The sequence below is a fragment of the Piliocolobus tephrosceles genome, chromosome 1 (assembly GCF_002776525.5).
Source record: "Piliocolobus tephrosceles isolate RC106 chromosome 1, ASM277652v3, whole genome shotgun sequence".
NCBI lineage: Eukaryota > Metazoa > Chordata > Mammalia > Primates > Cercopithecidae > Piliocolobus > Piliocolobus tephrosceles.
In genome coordinates, this window is record NC_045434.1 from 194862221 (window position 1) to 194885264 (window position 23044).

The 23044-nt window shown below is 46.0% G+C and overlaps 1 protein-coding gene and 2 pseudogenes across 2 annotated transcripts in view; all 3 read right to left on the minus strand.

The window, feature by feature from the left end:
* FAM76A (family with sequence similarity 76 member A) overlaps positions 1 to 17109 on the minus strand; it is a 36845-nt gene extending 19736 nt beyond the window's left edge. The window contains exons 1-4 of one of the 2 annotated variants that reach the window (XM_023219492.2): positions 16927 to 17109; positions 15553 to 15617; positions 9784 to 9838; positions 7957 to 8109 (exon numbers count right to left, since the gene is read on the minus strand). In XM_023219492.2, coding sequence (XP_023075260.1) covers positions 7957 to 8109; positions 9784 to 9838; positions 15553 to 15617; positions 16927 to 17007 — 354 coding nt within the window. In that variant the 5' untranslated portion in view covers positions 17008 to 17109. The remainder of the gene's footprint in view (positions 1 to 7956; positions 8110 to 9783; positions 9839 to 15552; positions 15618 to 16926) is intronic. The other variant, XM_023219493.2, reaches the window with a different exon arrangement.
* LOC111547620 lies at positions 1213 to 1993 on the minus strand (annotated as a pseudogene).
* Positions 2650 to 3124, minus strand: LOC111547513 (annotated as a pseudogene).
* Positions 17110 to 23044: the final 5935 nt, after the last annotated feature.

Genomic DNA, 23044 nt, shown 5'->3' on the forward strand with positions numbered 1-23044 from the left:
TCATTTCTTATTTCTGAAATTAGATCTTGTGCCTCATCTTGAACATGGGTAGGCCACATCATCATTTACCTGAAGTGTTTTATCTCATCGGCAAAAGCCTCTTTACTCCCCATCCCCCAACCCATCAGCAAGTCCATCAGTCTGAATCTACTCACTTCTTTCTAACTCCACTGCTTCCGTTGGCATTCTCATCTCTCACTGCTGTAAAAGCTGCCCAAATGATCACCCTACCTCCAACAGGCCATTTCCCCATAGCCGCCAAAGGGTTTCTTAAATGTAAATGATTACATCCTCTCTTTTTTTTTTTGAGACGGAGTCTCACTTTGTCGCCTAGGCTGGAGTGCAGTGGCACTGTATTGGCTCACTACAATCTTCGTCTCCTGGGTTCAAGCAATTCTCCTGCCTCAGCCTCCCCAGGAGCTGGGATTACAGGCGCCCACCACCACGCCTGGCTAATTTTTTTATATTTTTAGTAGAGATGGGGTTTCTCTACTAAAAACCCAAACCGGCCAGGCTGGTCTCAAACTCCTGACCTCAGGTGATCCGCCCACCTTGGCCTCTCAAAGTGCTGGGATTATAGGCATAAGCCACTGTGCCCGGCCTGTTTTTCTTTTTCTCTCTACTGTAAAATGGAAAAAAAAAAATTTTTTTATAGTGTAGCTAATATGCCCTCCTTAGGTATTAAGACACATTTCTGTTTGTAACCTTAATGCAGCCATATTTTTACTCTTTATAAAAAATCAAGTGGGCACAGTGGCTCACACCTGTAATCCCAGCACTTTGGAAGGCTGAGGTAGGCAGACTGCTTGAGACCAGGAGTTTGAGGCCAGCCTGGGCAACATGGAACATGGTGAAACCTTGTCTCAACAAAAAGTACAAAGATTAGCTGGGCGTGGTGGCACATACCTGTAGTTCTAGCTACTTGGAAGGATCGCCTGAGCCCGGGAGGCTGAGGCTGTAGTCTAGATTATACCACTTGAACTCCAGCCTGGGTGACAGAGTGAGACCCTGCCTCAAAAAAAAAAAAAAAAAAAAAAATCAAATCTCCTAATAAAAACTGAGCATTTCACCACATGAATCGTTAAATTGCTTCACTAAAAATATACTTAGACATGCCAATTTCTAACTTCTTAGAATATTCTGCACAATCAATTTTAATCATTAGAATGAATAATTGCTCAGAAAAGCAGTACTGCCTCAGCTGCAATATGATTTGGTAGTCAATATTCCTGTTTTCTGGTAAAAAGGAGATCTCATGAGCAGCAACATTGGGCACCTTATGGTCTCACTGATCAAGAGAACATTTCTGAGTGGCTTCTGAACATGTATTTCTTAACAAGTTGATAACAGATCTGGGGTCCTCACTCCTCCTCATAGCAACACTTCCAGACATAATCATGTTAGCTCCTGCCTCTCTACACTTGTGGACAGTGTCAGGACCTACTCCACCATCGACCGCTTATCCAAAGATGGGAACTGGGTCCTCAACCAGTGAATGTTTGGCACCATATCATTCATGAATTTCTGCCTTCCAAACCCAGGTTCCACTGTGATAACCAAGGCCATATCTATCTGATTAGTCCATGGTGCCAAATACTCAACTGTAGCTCCTGATTTGATGGCAAGGCCAACCTTCATCCCATTCTCCCAAATAATGTCTTCAATCAAAGCCTCTGAGTTCTTAGTAGCCTCAAGGTGAAAGGTGTACAGACTGGATTCTGCTATAGCTATTGGTTTTACCCACTGTTCCAGCTTGAACACCATCACATGCATGTCAAAGAAAGGGTCCTGGACTTGCTGCTCTTGAAAGCTTTCTACCACAGGATAACCAAAGGTGACGTTGGGAACAAAGTGCCCATCCATGACATCCAGGTGGCCCCAGAGTCTAGCATACAGAGGCACTTGACCCCTAAACTGGCCAGGTTGCTGTTGAGGATGGGCAAGCCAATCTTGTAGGGTAAAGCCATAGCGCTGGCTCCCAAGAGTAAGATACCCTGAGTCCATCTTCTCTCCTTAAAACCCAATGATTTCTCATCATACCATAAAATTCAAACTCTGTATCATAGCCCATTTCTTTTTTTTTTTTGAGACGGAGTCTCGCTCTGTCGCCTAGGCTGGAGTGCAGTGGCGCGATCTCGGCTCACTGCAAGCTCCACCTCCCGGGTTCACGCCATTTTCCTGCCTCAGCCTCCCAAGTAGCTGGGACTACAGGCACCTGCCACTACGCCTGGCTAATTTTTTGTATTTTTAGTAGGGTTTCACCGTGTTAGCCAGGATGGTCTCAATCTCCTGACCTCATGATCCGCCTGCCTCAGCCTCCCAAAGTGCTGGGATTACAGGCATGAGCCACCACGCCTGGTCCATAGCCCTTTTTTTTTTTAACATTATCATTTATTTATTTATTGCTAACATGAATTCAAAGCAACTATGTATTTTTGTTTTCTGACAGGGTCTCACAATCTCGCCCAGGCTGGAGTGCAGTGGTGCAATCTTGGCTCACTACAGCCTCGACTTCCCAGGCTTAGGTGAGCCTCCTACCTCAGCCTCCCAAATAGCCGGGACTACAGGTGTGCACCACCACACCCCGCTAATTTTTTGTATTTTTGTGTAGAGACGGGCTTTTGCCATGTTGTCCAGGCTGGTCTCCAACTCCTGGGCTTAAGTGATCCACCTGCCTTGGCCTCCCAAAGTGCTAGGATTATACTCATAAGCCACCACACCCTGCCATATGCAGTTTTTTTACACTAGAACAAATCAGAAAATCAAGACATAATTGCCATCATCAAATCTTAATCCTTAGAGAAAAACAATTCCATGAGGCTGGCCTGAAGACACTAAGATTCTACCAGTTTTTGAGGTGTTCCATATTTAAGTAGTGTAGGCACTGTGGTTGCTTCCAAGTTTTTTCTGAAGTCATTATTTGGATCTTTCCAATAAGGCTTTTTTTCTACTTGGCAGCAGAAGAACACACACCCTTCACTAACATGCTTCAGCCCCTTTCGTATGACTGGTTCAGCATGCATACAATAGGGGCACCAGCTTTTCCTCCAGCATCCTTAGAACCAATAAAGTAGGCAAAAACGCCATTGTGGCGTTCCACAGCCCAGGTGAACTCCTCAAAGCCTCACACTCACCTTCTTGTAGTGTAGTGGGCTATCTGCAGTGTGCCTCATGGCCTATGTTGACTTAAATATAGCCCCTTACCTGCCTCTATAACCTTGTTTCCTTCCTCCTCCCCATGTTCACTCCACCTTCTTTCTGTTCTAATCATGTGCCAAGCTCATTCCTGCCTTACGGATTCTCCACAGCTGGTCCTTCTTCCTGGAATTTTTGTCCTCCACAGCTTCCCACGGCTACCACCTTTTCATCATCCTAGTTTCCACTCAAATGTTATTTCCTCAGAGGTTCTCCTGATTGCCCAATATAGGCTGACTTCCCAGTCACTCCCTATCATGTACTTTATTTCTTTATAGCACTAATATCTAAAATTTATGTTATTTTTCTTCTCACCCATTTTTCTTTTGCACACATAAATGTAAGCTCTGTGAGAGTAAGGTCTTGTCTGTTCAGTTTATTAGTGTATTTATAATGCCTGGAACAGTGTCTGGTACACGATAGGCATTTAATTTTTTGTTAAGAAACATAATCATGAACTTTGAAACCAAACTTCGATCTGGTTCATTTCACAGTTACGGGTTACGGCCTAAAAGTCTATTTATTATTATTATTATTATTTTATTTTATTTTATTTTATTTTTTTGAGACAGAGTCTTGCTCTGCCACCCAGGCTGGAGTGCAGGGGCGTGATCTCCGCTCACTACAGGATTCAAGCAATTCTCCTGCCTCAGTCTCCTGAGTAGCTGGGATTACAGGCATGTGCCACCACGCCTGGCTTATTTTTGTATTTTTAGTAGAGATGGGATTTCACTATGTTGGCCAGGGTGATCTCGAACTCCTGACCTCGTGATCTGCCCTCCTCACCCTTCTAAAGTGCTGGGATTACAGGCGTGAGCCACTGCACCTGGCCTGTTATTACTTTTTAAAGACAAAGTCTCACTATGTTACCCAGGCTGGACTCGAACTCCTGGGCTCAAGTGATCCTCCCACCTCAGCCTCTAGGGTAGCTGGAACTACCACAGCATGCCATCCGGCCTGGCTTGAAGGCCTATTTTTATTTATTTTATAGATAGGGTCTCATTCTCTCACCCACACTGCAGCGCAGTGGTATAATTACACCTTACTGGAGACTTGTACTCCTAGGCTCAAATGATCTTCCCATCTCAGCCTCCCAAATAGCTGGAACCACACATGCACCACCACGTGTGACTAGGTTTTTTTTTGAGATGGAGTCTCACTCTGTCAACCAGCCTGGAGTGCAAGGTCACCATCTCAGCTCACTGCAACCTCTGCCTCCCAGGTTCAAGCAATTCTCCCACCTCAGCCTCTTGAGTAGCTGGGATTACAGGCACATGCCACCATGCCCAGCTAATTTTTGTATTTTTAGTAGAAACAGGGTTTCACCATGTTGGCCAGGCTGGTCTCAATCTCCTGACCTCAACTGCCCGCCTCAGCCTTCCAAAGTGCTGGGATTACATATGTGAACCAACATGCCTGGCCGAGTTTTTTATATTTTTAATAGTGACAGAGTTTTTGTCATGTTGCCCAGGCTGGTCTTCAACTCCTGGCCTCAAGGGATCCACCCACCTCAGGCTCCCAAAGTACTGGGATTACAGGCATGAGCTACTGCACCTGGCCTTGAAGGCATAATTTTAAAACACTCTGTAAGACCTTCCCCAGGTAAGAGCTTTCATTAAAGAGTTTCAAAACAATACAACTCCACTGAAAGACAGCAAACAATGAACATCAAAATTGCACACAGATTCACAAGACATTTTTTTCAGATCTCTCAAAAATAAACTTTAGAAGTAAAAGAGCAGACCGGGCACGGTGGCTAACGCTTGTAATCCCAGCACTCTGGGAGGCCAAGGCAGGTAGCTCACCTGAGGTCAGGAGTTTGAGACCAGCCTGACGAACATGGAGAAACCTCGCCTCTACTAAAAATACAAAATTGGCCAGGCACGATGGCGCATGCCTGTAATCCAGCTACTTGGGAGGCTGAGGCAGGAGAATTGCTTGAACCCAGGAGTCAGAGGTTGTGATGAGCCACAATCGCGCCATTGCACTCTAGCCTAGGCAACAAGAGCAAAACTCCGTCTCAAACAACAACAAAAGAAATAAAAGAGCACTGGCCGGGCATGGTAGCTCATGTCTGTAATCCCAGCATTTTGGGAGGCTAAGGTGGGCTGATCACTTGAGGTCAGTAGTTTGTGGTCAGGAGTTCAAGACCAGCGTGGTCAACACGGTGAAACCCCATCTCTACTAAAAATACAAAAATTAGCCAGGCATGGTGGTGTGCACCTGTAATCCCAGCTGCTCTGGAGGCTGAGGTAGGAGAATCACTTGAACCTGGGAGGCAGAGGTTGCAGTGAGCTGAGGTCATGCGTCTGCACTCCAGCCTGGGTGACAGAGTGAGATTCCATCTCAAAAAAATAAAATAAAATAGCATCCTCTGAGAATTAAACCATCAAAAACAAATCATCATAGATAACACTGAGTATTTATCATGTACCAGATTGCATTCTAAGAGTTTTACTAATATCTTGACCTTTGTAACAATACTGAGATCTGATCATCCCCATTTACAGATGTGGAGACTGAGGCATTGACAGATTAACACGCCCAAAGTCACACAGTTAATAAGTGACAGAACCAAGATTTCAATCCACACATTCTGAGTTCAGATATCCCACTTTTTTTTTTTTTTTTGAGACGGAGTCTTGCTCTGTTGCCTAGGCTGGAGTGCAGTGGTGTGATCTTGGCTCACTGCAACCTCTGCCTCCCAGATTCAAGCGATTCTCCTGCCTCAGCCTCCCTGGTAGCTGGGATTACAGGTGCGAGCCACCACAACCTGTTAATTTTAATATTGTTGGTAGAGACGGGGTTTCATCATGTTGGCCAGGCTGGTCTCGAACTCCTGACCTTGTGATCCACCCACCTCGGCCTCCCAAAGTGCTGGGATTACAGGTGTGAGCCACTGGTCTTGGCCCAAATTCTCTACTCTTAATCCCTAAATTTAGCTTTCTCCTAAAGTTTATGAATATGTAGATGTCTAAAAATATCTATAAACACTTAAGACAGCATTGTAATTTATAAAGTAGAAAGGTAATAAATTCTAGTATAACCAGATTAATAAAAATGAACTATTCCAATCAGTAATAATACAGGAGCCATGTACTGCGTTATATTATGTGCCAGGTTCAATATTGTTTTATATACCTATCTGAATTACATTTCCCCATGTCTTTGTGAAGTAACTATTGTTATTTCCACGGAGAGAGATGAAGAAAGTGATGCATAATGAGGGTAAGTAGGCAGGGTCATTCAGCTAGCCCCAGGAGTCAGATGGGGCCCAGGTTTGGGGGACTGCTGCTTGTGCTACCTCCTGATTACTAATTCAGATTCTTCAATATCTTGATACAGGGAAGAGGTGTCCTGGTTGGCAGGCAGGAGTATCCTAGTCAACGGAAAGTTATATCCTTCCATTGTAAGTCAATGAATTTGATAAGCAAGAATCAATCCTTGAGCCCAGGCACCTCTTAAAAGCACCTCTGGCCACTGAAAAAGAGTTTTTCAACTGCAATCTTTTATTCAACAAATACTTATTGAGCAGCTACTATGTGCCAGGCCACTGGAAATAAAGCAGAGAATGAGATGGACAAAGAGCTCACATTCTAGTGGGGGTGGACAAACATGTAACCAAATAAGCAAGACTAGTTTTCAATATGTGAGATGCTATGAAGACAATAAAATGGTATGGTAAATAATGACTGAGGGAGTCAGTAAAAGGTCACTGTGAGCAGGTGGTATCTGAGCTGAGAGCTGACATAAGGAGCTGGTTATGAGACTCTAGAGAAGGGTACATTAGGCACAAGGATAGACAGTACAAAGGTCGGAGTGAGATCTGCATGTCAGACAGACTACAGGGTGGCCAGTATGGCTGGAGCAAGGTGAGAGGCAGAAAGTATGATGCAAGATGAGGCTGAGAGCTGGGTATGGGCCTTGCAGGCCATAGAAGGGATCTGAGTTTTATTATAAGCACAACTGGAAACCCCTGGAGGATTTTAAGCAAGAGAGTAATATGACCAAGCTCTAAATCATTTTGATTCTATCAAGGTACACCCTTCCACATAGAGCTTCCCTCTAATGTAACCTTGTAATCTTGAATTTCAACAGATAGAAACATTTAAAGAGCCAGATAGTAAAACTGGTAATGCCACTCCATCTTGCTTAAGTTACAATCTCTCCTTTACAGAATTCTATAGAATTCTGCCAATCACCATTTAACTTATGTGATCACTGTAATTCATATTCTTGTGAAATGTTAGAATATAATGGTCCACATTTTATGAACAAAATATGAATATCTTCTTTAAGGTCAATAATAGAACCAGGAAAGAAACCGAGAAATCTTTCTTTGTTAAATGTGTTTTTTTGTTGTTGTTTTTTCTTTGTTGTTGTTGTTGTTTTTGAGATGGAGTCTTGCTCTGTCACCCAGGCTGGAGTGCAGTGGCACGATCTCGGCTCACTGCAACCTCTGCCTCCTGGGTTCAAGTGATTCTTCTGCCCCAGCCTCCAGAGTAGCTAGGACTACAGGCATATGCCAACACACCTGGCTAATTTTTTGTATTTTTAGTAGAGACGGGGTTTCACCGTGTTAGCCAGGATAGTCTTGATCTCCTGACCTCATAATCCAGTTGCCTCCTCGGCTTCTCAAAGTGCTGGGATTACAGGCATGAGCCACCGCACCTGGCCTATTAAATGTGTTTTTAACACAGTTAACCCACCTTAATTTCTCTAAAAGGAAGAAAAGAAATCAAGAAAAACACAGAAATTTACCTTCTTTCTATCATCTTTCCTGTCAAATGCACACTGCTGCTTGCACTGTTCACAAGAATAGGGTGGTCCATACTTCTTTTCTGAATTTGTGCAGCGCTGGCATTTATTCCCAATAAATGCCGCAATTATGTTGCAATACTGACAAGGTTTGGGCTTAAAGGGGGAAAAAAAGAGTCAAGTGTTACTTTCATAAAATACCACTGCATTTAAAAAAGCAATAATTCCTACTTTGTAGTTCATTAATCATGGTACAAATGTATTGCCAACTTCATAAATATGCTTTTATATTGACCAAATAAAGCCCAATTCTTTTTTGTTGTTGCTGTTTTTGTTTTTTGAGATGGAGTCTCGCTCTCTTGCCCAGGCTGGAGTGCAGTGGTGCAATCTCAGCTCAATGCAACCTCCGCCTCCTGGGTTAAAGCAATTCTCCCTGCCTCAGCCTCCGTCTGGAGCAGCTGGGATTACAGGCACCTGCCACTATGCCTGGCTAATTTCTGTATTATTTCCTAGAGACGGGGTTTCACCATGTTGGCCAGTCTGGTCTAGAACTCCTGACCTCAGGTGATCCGCCTGTGTCAGCCTCCCAATGTGCTGGGATTATAGGCATGAGCCACCATGCCCAGCCATGAAGCCCAATTCTTAACACTATGTGAAGTGTTTTTCTGCACAGGACTATTGATTTTTAAATAAATAAACAAACAAATAACAAAAACCAATTAGTATGTATGCAGAGACTTCTATGAGACATTCAACAGAACCAGCTTGGCCGGGCGCGGTGGCTCAAGCCTGTAATCCCAGCACTTTGGGAGGCCGAGACGGGTGGATCACGAGGTCAGGAGATCAAGACCATCCTGGCTAACACGGTGAAACCCCGTCTCTACTAAAAATACAAAAAACTAGCTGGGCGAGGTGGCGGCGCCTGTAGTCCCAGCTACTCGGGAGGCTGAGGCAGGAGAATGGCGTGAACCCGGGAGGCGGAGCTTGCAGCAGTGAGCTGAGATCCAGCCACTGCACTCCAGCCGGCACGACAGAGCAAGACTCCGTCTCAAAAAAAAAAAAAAAAAAAAACAGAACCAGCTCTTTGGAGAAACTAGCAAGGGCTTCCAAATTTCTGAAAAGGCCTCTTTGCTATTATCAGCATATAAACACGTTGGGAGAATGCCTACAAGCACATAACATCCTGAACTATAACACTAAGAGAAAAAGAGCATCATTCATCAAAATAACTAGTCAACTGTTACCAAACAAAGAGGTCAAAGTTACAAAAATTCATCTTGCTGGGTGCAGTTTGCCTCCCGGCACTTTGGGAGGCTGAGGTGGGCGGATCACTTGAGGTCAGGAGTTCGAGACCAGCCTAACCAACATGGTGAAACCCCATCCCTACTAAAATACAAAAATCAGCCGGGTGTGGTGGCATGTGCCTGTAGTCCCAGCTACTCAGGAGGCTGAGGCAGGAGAATCACTTGAAGCCAGGAGGTGGAGGTTGCAGTGAACTAGATCGCCATTGCACTCCAGCCTGGGTGACAGAGCAAGACTCGGTCACAAAAAAAAAAAAAAAAAAAATTTCATCTTTCCCTTTCTCTTTCCATACTGGTCAATGAAGCCTCTCAAGGAAAATTATAATCATAATCCTGGCAGTGTGACTATAAGCACGGAATTCCTTAACAATAAGCATTAGCTAAATGTGAAAGCTGAAATCAGTACCAGATATATTACACACAACTATTTCTTCTAATAAAAATATTGTAAAGACATTAGTAGGCCACAGAAGGTAAGGTTCCACAAGACCCTAGTACTCACTGTTAGGTTTGAAAATATCCTACTTACCGTTCCATACAACTGCACGTTCTGAGCACATTTCTTGCATATTGTATTGGTTTTACTGTTAAGGAAAAAACAGATACAGGCTTTTCTTAGAATATCTGAAAACTGATACCTCCCTAAGTCCAAGGAATTTGCTCATTGCTAAAGGCCAAGGTGAAATATGGTCTGGATACTTGGTTAACAGAAGTTTGAGTATCTTTCTAATAACTCTTTTATTTTTATTTAATATCTTTGAGACAGAGTCTCATTCTGTTCCCCAGGCTGGAGTGCAGTGGTACAATCTGCTCACTATAACCTCTGCCTCACAGGTTCAAGCGATTCTCATGCCTCAACCTCCCAAGTAGCTGGAATTATAGGCGCGTGCCGCCACACCCAACAAATTTTTGTATTTTTAGTAGAGACAGAGTTTCACCATGTTGGCCACCCTGGTCTCAAACTCCTGACCTCAAGTGATCCATCTGCCTCAGCCTCCCAAAATGATGGGATTACAGGCGTGAGACACCACACCTAGCCTCTAATAACTCTTTTAATTATTATGTGGCTGGGTATGGTGGCTCACGCCTGTAATCCCAGCACTTTGGGAAGCTGAGGGGGGTTAGATCACCTGAGGTGAGGAGTTCGAGACCAGCCTGGCCAACATGGTGAAACCGTATCTCTACTAAAAATACAAAAATTAGCCAGGCGTGGTGATGCACGCCTGTAATCTCAGCTACTTGGGAGGCTGAGACAGGTGAATCACTTGAACCCAGTAGGCAGAGTTGGCAGTGAGCTGAGACCGTACCACTGTACTCCAGCCTGGGCAACGAAAGCAAAACTCCATCTCAAAAAAACAAAAAGATTATTATGTGGTTATGGATTTTTTGATCTCAAATAAAGTGAGGCTTTGGCTAAAATGGAGAGTGAGTTATTTCTAATTATGACATCCCCAAGTATCACTAAGTAAAATTATCAGATACAGAGAACACCCTCAAAATATTATACTAAAATGGACTAGCAGGGAAAAAAAATTCTCCTTAATTCAGAGGAATAGTTGGGAAATTTGAAGTGACAAATAAAGTATGTGTGTTTGGAATATAAACTCAGAGATTCTATCTTTGCTAACCTTACTCTGTGTTCTCCTTCATAAGTAAAGGCATATGAAAACACCAGAGGTGGGGAAAAAGACACTATGATCAAATATTTTGTCAATATTTAGGCTGGGCACGGTAGCTCATGTCTGTAATCCCAGCACTTTGGGAGGCCAAAGCAGGTAGATCACCTGAGGTCAGGAGTTCGAGACCAGCCTGGCCAACACGGGGAAACCATGTTGATACTTTTAGTCTTTACTAAAAATTCAAAAAAATTAGCCAAGTGTGGTGGTGTGTGCCTGTAATCCCAGCTACTCAGGGGACTGAGGCAGAAGAATCGCTTGAACCTGGGAGATGGAAGGTGCAGTGGGCCGAGATTGAGCCACTGCACTCTAGCCTGGGCGACAGAGCAAAACTGTGTCTAGAAAAAAAAAAATTCTGATTTCTCTAAGAGTTAAGCACTGACAAAAATAAAAACATCCTTTGCCTTGTGAAGATCCAGAGGTCATATTACCTAAATGTGTGAATTAATAAAGCTGCCCTGGGGGAAAAATCATCTTCAAATAAAAGTCTAACTCTTCATATGAGGAGGTAAAAATGAATGTCTTACGTATAAGAACAATTTAAACAGTACTCTGGGGCTAAAAACTAATAAATCACATAAAAATCTAAGACCAGGCACAGTGGCTCATGCCTGTAATCCCAGCACTTTAGGAGGCTCAGCCTGGGAGTCCAAGATTTCAGTGGGCTACAATTTCACCACTGCACTCCAGCCTGAATGACAGAGTAAGACCCTGTCTTGGGGAAAAAAAAAGTCTAGTCTATTCTCTGCTTTGTGATCATTTTCCCATACAATTCCTATGAAAGTGGCTATAAAGTTAAACTAGACAAAAGAAAAACCTTAGAGTAGAAAATATTTAAATTAAAAATTATTTTCCAGGGCAATTTTCTGTTACTTTTAAAAGACAGTAAAAGAAGTGAAGGACATTCAAAGAAATCTCTAGAAAGAGGATTAGCATCAGTGATTCTGTGATGTTGAATAACATTTCGATTTACGCCTAGATTTACTACTGAAGGAATGGGATAGACGCCAATACATACATATGCTCCTAACATGTTAAAAAAACATGCAAAGAAAAACTAACTCTAGGCTGGGCATGGTGACTCACGCCTGTAATCCCAGCACTTTGGGAGGTTGAGGCAGGCAGATCACCTGAGGTCGGGAGTTTGAGACCAGCCTGCTCAACAAGGAGAAACCCCATCTCTACTAAAAATACATAATTAGTTGGGCATGGTGGCACATGCCTGTCATCCCAGCTACTTGGGAGGCTGAGGCAGGATAATCGCTTGCACCTGGGAGGCGGAGGTTGCAGTGAGCCAAGATCGCACCATTGCACTCCAGCCTGGGCAACAAGAGCGAAACTCTGTCTCAATAACAACAACTAAAAAAAAAAAAAAAGAAAGAAAAAAAAAAAGAAAAACTAACTCTATGATCCATCTTGAATTAATTTGTATGTATAGTTTAAATAAAGGGTCAAAGTTCCTATCTCACCCCACACATGAATTAACTCAAGATGGACCACAGATCTAAATTTAAGAACTAAAATATAAAGCTTAAGCTTCTAGAGTATATTCTGTATGATTCCACTAACATGAAGTCCTAGAATAGGCAAAACTAATTTATGGTGGGAATGAAAAGTGGAGCAGTGGTTGCCTGGAGGAAGCAAGGGTGTGGGGATTGTCTAGGATGGGGCATGAGAGGACTCTATGGAGTGATAGTAGCATTCTGTATTTTGATAGGGTTTGGGGCTACACAGATGTCTACGTTTGTGAAACTTGATATATTTAAGATTTAAGTATGTTAGTATAAGCCAATTTTGCCAAAAAAAAAAAAAATATTTAACTCTAAATAATGCTGTGCATGCTGAAGTGTTTAAGGATCATGTATACTGATGTCTGCAACTTTAAATACATCGGAAACAAAATGAATTGATACGGTGATGGACAGAGAGATGCACCAGATGGATAGGTGAATATACAGTAAAGTGTATATTATAGAATTTAAGTAGAGGGTATATGGGTGTTCACTAATTCTTTTAACCTTTTTTTTGTTTGAAAACATCCATGATAGGCTGCGTGTGATAGCTCACGCCTGTAATCCCAGCACTTTGGGCAGCTGAGGCAGGCAGACTGGTTGGGCTCAAGAGTTCTTTTTTTTTTTTTTTTTGAGACGGAGTCTCGCTCTGTCACCCAGGCTGGAGTGCAGCAGCCGGATCTCAGCTCACTGCAAGCTCTGCCTCCCGGGCTCACGCCATTCTCCTGCCTCAGCCTCCCGAGTAGCTGGGACTACAGGCGCCTGCCACCTCGCCCGGCTAGTTTTTTGTAGTTTTTAGTAGAGACAGGGTTTCACCGTGTTAGCCAGAATGGTCTTGATCTCCTGACCTTGTGATCCGCCCATCTCGGCCTCCCAAAGTGCTGGGATAACAGGCTTGAGCCACCGCACCCGGCCGAGCTCAAGAGTTCTAAACCAGCCTGGGCAACATGGCAAGACCCCTGTCTCTACTAAAGATACAAAAAAATAGCCAAGTGTGGTGGTATGCACCCCGATCCCAGCTATATGGCAGGATGAGATGCGAGAATCATTTGAGCCTAGAGAGGGGAGGTTGCAGTGAGCTGAGATCATCTCACTGCACTCCAGCCTAGGTGACAGAGAGAGACCCTGTCTCAAAAAAGAAAAAAAAAAATCCATGATAAAATCTTGGAGAAGATATTCTAAGAATTGAAATGACTAATTAAAAATAGGCTTCTAGGCCGGGCGCAGTGGCTCAAGCCTGTAATCCCAGCACTTTGGGAGGCTGAGACGGGCAGATCACGAGGTCAGGAGATCAAGACCATCCTGGCTAACACGGTGAAACCCCGTCTCTACTAAAAAATACAAAAATCTAGCCGGGCGAGGTGGCGGATGCCTGTAGTCCCAATAACTGGGGAGGCTGAGGCAGGAGAATGGCGTAAACCCAGGAGGCGGAGCTTGCAGTGAGCTGAGATCTGGCCACTGCACTCCAGCCTGGGCGACAGAGCGAGACTCTGTCTCAAAAAAAAAAAAAAAAATAGGCTTCTAGGTCTAATGGATGAATTAACAAATAAACCCCACCCTCCTCAAGGCAGGATCACCTACACTTACAAAAGTTCCACAAAAGTCAAATTTGCTATACCAAAAAATAACTTTGCTGCTATGGAAATGCCCCCTAAAGATGTCTGACCATTCATACCTGCATTCCACACTTTTTGAGACAGAGTCTTGCTCTGTCACCCAGGCTGGAGTGCAGTGGCGCAATCTCAGCTCACTGCAACCTCCACCTCCTGGATTCAAGCAATTCTCCTGCCTCAGCCTCCCGAGTAGGTGGGACTACAGGTGCATGCCACCACGCCCAGCTTATTTTTTTGTATTTTTAGTAGAGACTGGGTTTCATCATGTTAGCCAGGATGATCTCAATCTCCTGACCTCCTGATCCGCCCGCCTCAGCCTCCCAAAGTGTTGGGATTACAGGCGTGAGCCACCGCACCTGGCCCATTTCACACTTTTAAAAATGAGATTTGTCCAGGCATGGTGGCTCATGCCTGTAATTCCAACATCTTGAGAGGCTAAGGAGGAAGGAATCACTTGGGCCCAGGAGTAAGAGACCTGCCTGGGTAACATGGCAAAATCCTATCTCTACAAAAATTAAAAAATTAGCTGGGCATGGTGGCACACACCTGTGGTCCCAGTTACTTTGTAGGCTGAGGTGGGAGGATCACTTGGGCCCGGGAGGTCCAGGTTGCAGTGAGCCATGATGGCTCCACTGCACTCGAACCTGGCCGGCAGAGAGAGACTCTGTTTCAAACAAAAAAAGAGATTTGCCCAAGGAAAAGTGTAATGGCAAGTGAGTTTCAAATGTGACTAGAGCTAACAAACTCTTATCAGGATTGTCACATTTCCAAAAGTATCTTCTTTGGGCTTGTACACTCTTCAATCTCTGTATATGTACATATTGAAACATGAGGCTCATGTTTTACTGTTGTGGGATTGGTTTCTTCTTGTCAGCAAGATTATAACCACAATATAAAATGATCAAAGGTCTTAAAAAGAACTTTAAAAATTTAAGTAGGCCGGGCGTGGGGACTCACGCCTGTAATCCCAGCACTTTGGGAGGCTGAGGCAGGTGGATCATGAGGTCAGGAGTTCAAGACCAACCTGGCCAAGACAATGAAACCCCGTCTCTACTAAAAATACCAAAAAAACTAGGCGGGCATGGTAGCAGGCACCTGTAATCTCAGCTACTCAGGAGGCTGGGGCATGAGAATCGCTTGAACCTGGGAGGCAGGGGTTGCAGTGAGCCGAGATCATGCCACTGCATTCCAGCCTGGGCAACAGAGCAAGATTCTGTCTCAAAAAAAAAAAAAAATTTAAGCAATCAATGGATAATAACTAGGAAACAATATATGTATTATATACCCTTCATTGTATATCTCACCCCACACACAAACTAACTCAAGATGGATCACAGACCTAAATATTTAGCAATTATAGTCTGTATATAATGTGATTGATTACAGATTTGTATGTTACAATTCAACTGATTACAGATCTGTACATGAAATGCAATCAATTACAGATTTTAAGAGGAAAAAAGCCTATTAATATCTTTCATGGTCAACAAAACTCTACCTCTCCTGCTGGTACTCAGTCCTGCAGTAGGTGCACTTCACAACAGGGTGTGCAATCCGACATTCCTGAAATGAAATGAGGATATAATTTTAAAAGGCAGTCACAAATGGAAACAGCCTTCAGTAGGAAACCGACCTGGGTACTATTTCTAGCATAGCTACTATGCTTGAGTGAGTCACTTAAACTTTCTGGGCCTTATTTTTCTCCTCTGTAATACTGGCATCACCTCCCTACTTTGATGTGGGAGTTAAGTAAGAACTTATATGGATTATATGGAACTAGCCATAAATTGTAAAACAAACATATATATGAATAAGCCCCCAGACTGGGAATCAGAAGCCCTGAATTCCAGGCCTGGTTCTTCTGCCACTGTGTGATTTTGAGGTTTACTTGTGAAATGAAGGTACTGGATTAAAATTATTATTATTTATAACTTCCTTAAAATCATATATACATATTTTGAGGCCAAAAAGGGCACTCAAGCACTTGCATTCCCTCAGACCTGGTATATAAAGACTGGCAAATGGAAAGTCATGACCATCTGAGGCAAAAGTGACAATTATGAGTTATCCAAATCAGAGACACAAACTCTGGATTATTGGGAATACGCCAACATTGTTCTTCAGCCAGTTTAGTGACTTTTTAACTGTTGCCTCACAGCACCTCTAGTCACTTAAAAAGTCAAAGTGGGATGAAGTAACTTAAAAGAAAAAGAAGTTGGACCTTCAGGAGTAAAAACTGAGCAGCAGCTGGTTAGGGAAGACCGAAGACCACCAATTGGATGCTGAGAAGTGATCCCTCAGATCTGTGAGCCAGAATGTGGGGTTTTTTAAAAAATAAAGCCTTGCTGCCTCCGACTCTGAGACTGGCCGAAAAGTGCCGGGCTTAAAGAAAAAAATCAAGCCTTGCTACCTCCGATTCTGTAACTGGTCGAGAAGTGCCCGTGAGGAGCCCGAGTTCGACACACTCCTCCCAGGCAGCACCCAACTTTGGAGTTCAGTCCCAGGAGGGGCAGGAGGTCCCCTCGTCTGTGACCAGGGAGACCGCGGCGGCGAGGGAGGCAGCGCAAAGGCATCCCGAGGGCGGCCAGTCAGGGCAAGCAGAGGACCCGCTGTCCCTCCCCCGACCTCACGGGGTCCGAGAACAATCCCCGCGGTTGCTAAGCACCCGGACACGCCGGCCGCGGGAGCGTGGACCCGGCCCAGGCTCCCGCACGTGCCCCTCCGGCCCCCAGCGGGGTGGGTGCGGGTCCTCAGCCTGGCGGGCCTGCCACACCCTGCTCCGGGGACCCCGCCGGGCGTCCCCACAGAATCAGGAGCTCCGGGCCGCGCCTCCTGCGTCCCCAGTTCCCGGCCGCCGCCCCAGCCCGCGCACCTTGCACAGCTGCTGCCCCTGAGACAGCGCCTCGAAGGGGAAGCGCTGGTGGCACTTGGTGCAGGCGTAGAGCGCCGCCATGTCCGGCCCGGGCCGCGTTCACCGACCCGCCGGCCCGGCCCGCCGATTTATCTGACAGTCTGAGGCACAACCCGGCGGCGGCGGCAGGCTGCTGGCTGCGGCAGGCGGGCGGGCGCAGGCGGGTCGGGGCGGACCCGGGCGGGCTGGGGCGGGCTCGGCGACTCTAGACGCCCGCTCACTGGTGGGCTTTGACGTCGATCAAGTGGGAAGGGGCGGAACACGGAGGTTTCGCCCACTCTGATTCGGTCTGGCCTAGAGTACGCCACTGTGACGCTAGAGGCCGCGATTATGTAAAGCGCAGTCACGCGGGGGCGCTGCCTGGAGGGGAGAGGCTCCCGGCCTGGCAGATCTCGGAAGAGCTCAGGCTCCGCCCTACTTGCTCGGCGTTCCCGCCCTCGCTCCGCCTTTCCACGGCCTCAGGCGCATCTGCGCTTCTCGCGATACCTTCAGGAATTTGTGATGTTTTGGTTTCCATGGAGCTGGGTTCTGGGAGCACGAGGGGTACAATTGGAACGAAGGCGGCGCACAGTTAACTGGAACTCTGCAGCCGCCCAAGCCCAAAGAAGGTGGGGAGCTTGGGAAAGAAGTTCCCCATAATCGGAGCTGGAGGAGCCCGCCCAGCCTCGCTCAAAGGAGGAGAGGAAACTCTGAGGGAAAATTTAGAAGTGTGCCCTCAATTTAAGACCCCTAAATAGGGAACTGTGGGGCCGTGGGCCTTAGGAGAGAAAAGGAGAGCCCCAGAGAGAGCACCCCTATGCTGCGGAAGAGGGACTAAAGAGATGGCAATCCTTCTAGGAGGGATTGGACAGATACTCAGGGGTCAGGTGGCCTGCAGGCCCTGATCAGAGTGGGCCGCAATTGGCCCAGGCCTGCTTCCTACTTTGTTTTCTCCGGTTTCACCCCGAGCTTCTCTCGCAAGCAACCACCTGGTGATTCCTGGCAAGGCCTGGCTTCCAGAAAGCAAGCCACACCCTCCGGGCTCCTCTGCCTCTTTCGCTCCAGCTTGGCAAGTATAGGAGCTGCCCAAGGAATGACAGACTTCTTGTTCTTGAGGCATTGGCAAAGCTTCCTGCACGGCTGACCTATCCAAGTCCTGCCTTGTGCTCTTGGGCTTAGGTTACTATTGGCTCTGCCAACCACCCGTACAGTACTAATTGCAGTTTTACCTCAACGTGTGCTTTTTACAATTAAAAGCTGACTTATGGCTATTTTCCTGCCTCAGCAAAATTTACTGTCTCTGAACCCACATCTGGCTGCTTCCTTGTAGGTTCCCCCAAAGATGTGCATTCATCATTAGGATCAGAAAGCAAAGGTTCAAAATCACTGTTCCATAACTAACTACATGACTTTAGATCTATCACTGAACTTCTCATGGCCTCATTTTTCTCAATTGTACAATTAGGTCATTGTGAGAATCAAAACCAGTACACGAGTCGGGGCAGGATGGCTCACAACTGTAATCCCAGCACTTTGGGAGGCCGACGCCGGAGGATCACTTGAGCCTTGGAATTTAAGACCAGCCTGGGTTGGCCAGACGCGGTGGCTCACGCCTGTAATCCCAGCACTTTGGGAGGCCAAGGCGGGTGGATCACCCGAGGATCACCTGAGGTCAGGAGTTCCAGACCAGCCTGACCAACAAGGTCAAGCTATCTCGACTAAAATACAAAAATTAGCTGGGCGTGGTGGCAGGCGCCGGTAGTCCCAGCTACTTGGGAGGCTGAAACAGGAGAGTTGCTTGAACCTGGGAGGCAGAGGTTGCAGTGAGCCAAGATCACGTCACTGAACTCCAGCCTGGGCAACGGGGCAAGACTCCGTCTCAAAAAATAAAAATAAAAAAGACCAGCCTGTGCAACGCAGTGGGACCCCATTTCTACAAAAACAAACAAACAAACAAAAACTTTTTTTGAAATTAGCTGGGTGTGATGGCACGTGCCTGTGGTTCCAGCTACTCAGCGGCTGAGGCAAGAGGATCCCTTGAGCCTGGGCTGTCAAGGCTGCCCTGAGCCGTGATTGTGCCAGTGCACGCCAGCCTGGGTGAGAGAGTGAGACCCTGTCTCAAAATATATATGCAAATACAAATAAAAACATTCCATGGAGAAATATGTGGGGAAATTGTTTAATGGGTAAGGGGCTTTTGGAGTGATGAAAATGTTTTGGAACTAGATAGGGGTAATGGTTGTTCAACATGGTGAATATACTTTTTTTCTTTTACTTTTTTTTTTTTTGAGATGGAGTCTGGCTCTGTCGCCCAGGCTGGAGTGCAGTGGCGCAATCTTGGCTCACTGCAACCTCCACCTCCCAGGGGTTCAGGCAATTCTCCTGCCTCAGCCTCCTGAGTAACTGGGATTACGGGCACATGCCACCATGCCTGGACAATTTTTGTATTTTCAGTAGAGACGGATTTCACCATGTTGACCAGGCTGGTCTTGAACTCCTGACCTCAGGAGTTCCTGGATCAGGTGATCCACCTGCCTCAGCCTCCCAAAGTGCTGGGACTATAGGCATGAGTCACTGTGCCCAGCTTTTTTTTTTTTTTTTTTTTCTATGGTGGAGTCTTACTCTGTCACCCAGGCTGGAGTGCAGTAGTGCAATCTCAGCTCACTGCAACCTCCACCTCCTGGGTTCAAGCGATTCTCCTGCCTCAACCTCCTGAGTAGCTGGAATTACAGGCATGCACCACCATGGCCGGCTAATTTTTGTATCCGTAGTAGAGACGGTTTTTGCCATGTTGGCCAGGCTGGTCTCGAACGCCTGACCTCAAGTAGTCTGCCCGCCTTGGCCTCCCAAAATCTGGGATTACAGGCATGAGCCACCACGCCCAGCCCTAACATGATGAATATACTAACTACCACTGAATTGTTCACTTTAAAGTGCTCAATTTTATGTTATGTGAATTTCATTTCAAATTATTATTATCATTACTTTGTACTCTCGCCCAGGATGGAGTACAAAGGCTCAATCTCAACTCACTGCAGCCTCAACATCCCAGGGCTCAGGTGATTCTCCAGCCTCAGCTTTCCAAGAAGCTGGAACTAAGGCGCACACCACCAAGTTCTTCATGGCAAGCTAATTTTTTTTTTTTTTTTTTTTTTTGAGATGGAGTCTCACTCTGTTGCCCAGACTGTAGTGTAGTGGCACGATCTCGGCTCACTGCAACCTCTGCCTCCCAGGTTCAAGTGATTCTCCTGCCTCAGCCTCCTGAGTAGCTGGAATTACAGGCATGCACCACCACGCCCAGCTAATTTTTGTATTTTTAGTAGAGATGGGGCTTCACCACATTGACCAGTCTGGTCTTGAACTCCTGACCTGATGATCTGCCTGCCTCGGCCTCCCAAAGTGCTGGGATTAGAGGCGTGAGCCGCCGCCCCCGGCCAATTTTTGTATTTTTTATGGAGGCGGGGTTTCACTGAGTTGTTCAGGCTGCTCTCCAACTCCTGGGCTCAAGTGATCCTTCCACCTCAGCCTCCCAAAGTGCTAGGATTACAGCTGTGATCCACCACGTCTGGCCTCAAATTACTTTTTTTAAAAACAGAATGGCCGGGCGCGGTGGCTCACGCCTGTAATCCCAGCACTTTAGGAGGCCGGGGCAGGTGGATTATGAGGTCAGGAGATCGAGACCATCCTGGCTAACATAGTGAAACCCCGTCTCTACTAAAGAATACAAAAAATTAGCTGGGCGTAGTGGCGAGCGCCTATAGTCCCAGCCACTCGGGAGGCTGAGGCAGGAGAATGGCGTGAACCCAAGAGGTGGAGGTTGCAGTGAGCTGAGATTGCGCCACTGCACTCCAGCCTGGGGGACAGAGCAAGACTCCATTTCAAAAAAAAACAAACAAAACAGAATGTAAGCCACTGGGCGTGATGGCTCACGCCTGTAATCCCAGCACTTTGAGAGGCCAAGGGAGACAGATCACTTGAGGTCAGGAGTTCGAGACCAGCCTGGCCAACATGGTGAAACCCTGTCTCTACTAAAAATACAGAAAATAGCTGGGCATTGTGGTGAGTGCCTGTTATCCCAGCTACTTAGGAGACTGAGACGGGAGAATCGCTTAACCCCGGAGGTGGAAGTTGCAGTGAGCCGATACTGCACCACACTGCATTCCAGCCTGGGCAACAGGGTGAGACTCTGCCTCAAAAAAAAAAAAAGAAGAAGAAAAAAAGAAAAATGCAAGCTCAGAACCAGACTGCCTGACTTTGAATCCCAGCTCTACTACTTAGAAGTTGTATTAAAAACAAAACAAACAGGAAACAGTACATGGAACTTGGCACACTAGTATATGTTAGTACTAGAAGAAAAAAAACTGCATTTCTTCTAGAGAGATGCTGGTGAACTGAATCGTGTAAACACAGCCTCCCTTTTCACACACAAACCCTACAGTGGGGTAAGAGCCTCTCTTTGTTCCTACTGTCTTCAGTTCTGATCTCCACTCTATTACCAGTTTTACAATTACCTATTGGTTTTCATCAGACTATGGGTCATCATATCAGGGTCATCTCTATAACCCCTTCACTCAGTGCAAGGCTAATTGATCCATTCATTAAACAAATATTTATTTTTATTAATTTATTTATTCATTTTTTTTGAGAGAGAGTTTTGCTCTTGTTGCACAATCTTGGCTCACTGTAACCTCTGCCTCCCGGGTTCAAGCGATTCTCCTGCCTCAGCCTCCCAAGTAGCTGGGATTACAGACCTGTGCCACCATGCCCAGCTAATTTTCGTACTTTTAGTAGAAAAATGGTTTGGATTTTTGTAGAGACTGGGGTTTCACCATGTTGGCCAGGCTGGTCTCGAACTCCTGACCTCAGGTGATCCGCCCACCTCAGCTTCCCAAAGTGCTGGGATTACAGGCATGAGCCACTGTGCCCAGCCTATTTATTTTTTTGAGACAGAATCTCCCTCTATTCCCCAGGCTGGAGCTCAGTGGTGCGAACTCTGGCTCACTGCAACCTCCACCTCTCGGGTTCAAGCGATTCTCATGCCTCAGTCTCCCAAGTAACTGGGATTACAGACCTGTGCCACCACACCTAGCTAATTTTTGTATTTTTAGTAGAAACATGGCTTGGCCATGTTGGCCAGGCTGGTCTCGAACTCCTGAGCTCAAGTGATCTGCCCCTGTCAGCCTCCCAAAGTGCTGGGATTACAGGCCTCAAGCATCCTCCAGCCTTGGCCTCCCAAAGCACTGGGATTACAGGGGAGCCAGTGTGCCTGGCCATATCATGCCTCCCTTTTTTTTTTTTTTTTTTTTTAAAGACAGGGTCTGGCTCTATCGTTCAGGCTGGAGTGTGCCCATTCAAGCAACAGTCCATTCCATCAACAAATCTTTATAGAGCATTTGTGCCAGGCTCTGGCTTAAGCATTGGGGATACACTGGTATATAAAAAAAACGTGAGGGCTGGGCACAGTGGCTCAAGCTTGTAATACCGACACTTTGGGAGGCTGAGGCAGAAGGATCACTTGAGCCCAGGAGTTTGAGAGCAGCCTAGGTAACGTGGCAAAACCCTGTCTCTACAAAGAAAAAAAAAAAAATTAGGTGGTTGTGGTGGCATGGGACTCTAGTCCCAGCTACTCAGAAAGCTGAGGTGGGAGAATGGCTTGAACCAGGGAGGTGGTTATGGTGAGCTGAGATCATGCCACTGTATACCAACTTGAACTACAGAGACAGACCTGGTCTACACACACACACAAAAAAAGGCATGATATGGCCAGGCATGGTGGCTCACCTGCAATCCAGTGCTTTGGGAGGCCGAAGTTGGAGGATTGCTAAGGCCAGGAGTTTGAAACCTGCCTAGGCAACATAGCAAGACCTTGTCTCTACCACTTGGTGCGCATCTATAGTCTTAGCTACTCAAAATGCTGAGGCAGGAGAATCACTTGAGCCCAGGAGTTACAGGCTTCAGTGGCACCACTGCACTCCAGCCTCAGCAACAGAATGAGACCCTGCCTCTTTAAAAGAAAGAAAGAAGGAAGGAAAGAGAGAGCGAGAGACAGAGAGAGAAGAAGAAGAAGAAGAAGAAGAAGAAGAAGAAGAAGAAGAAGAAG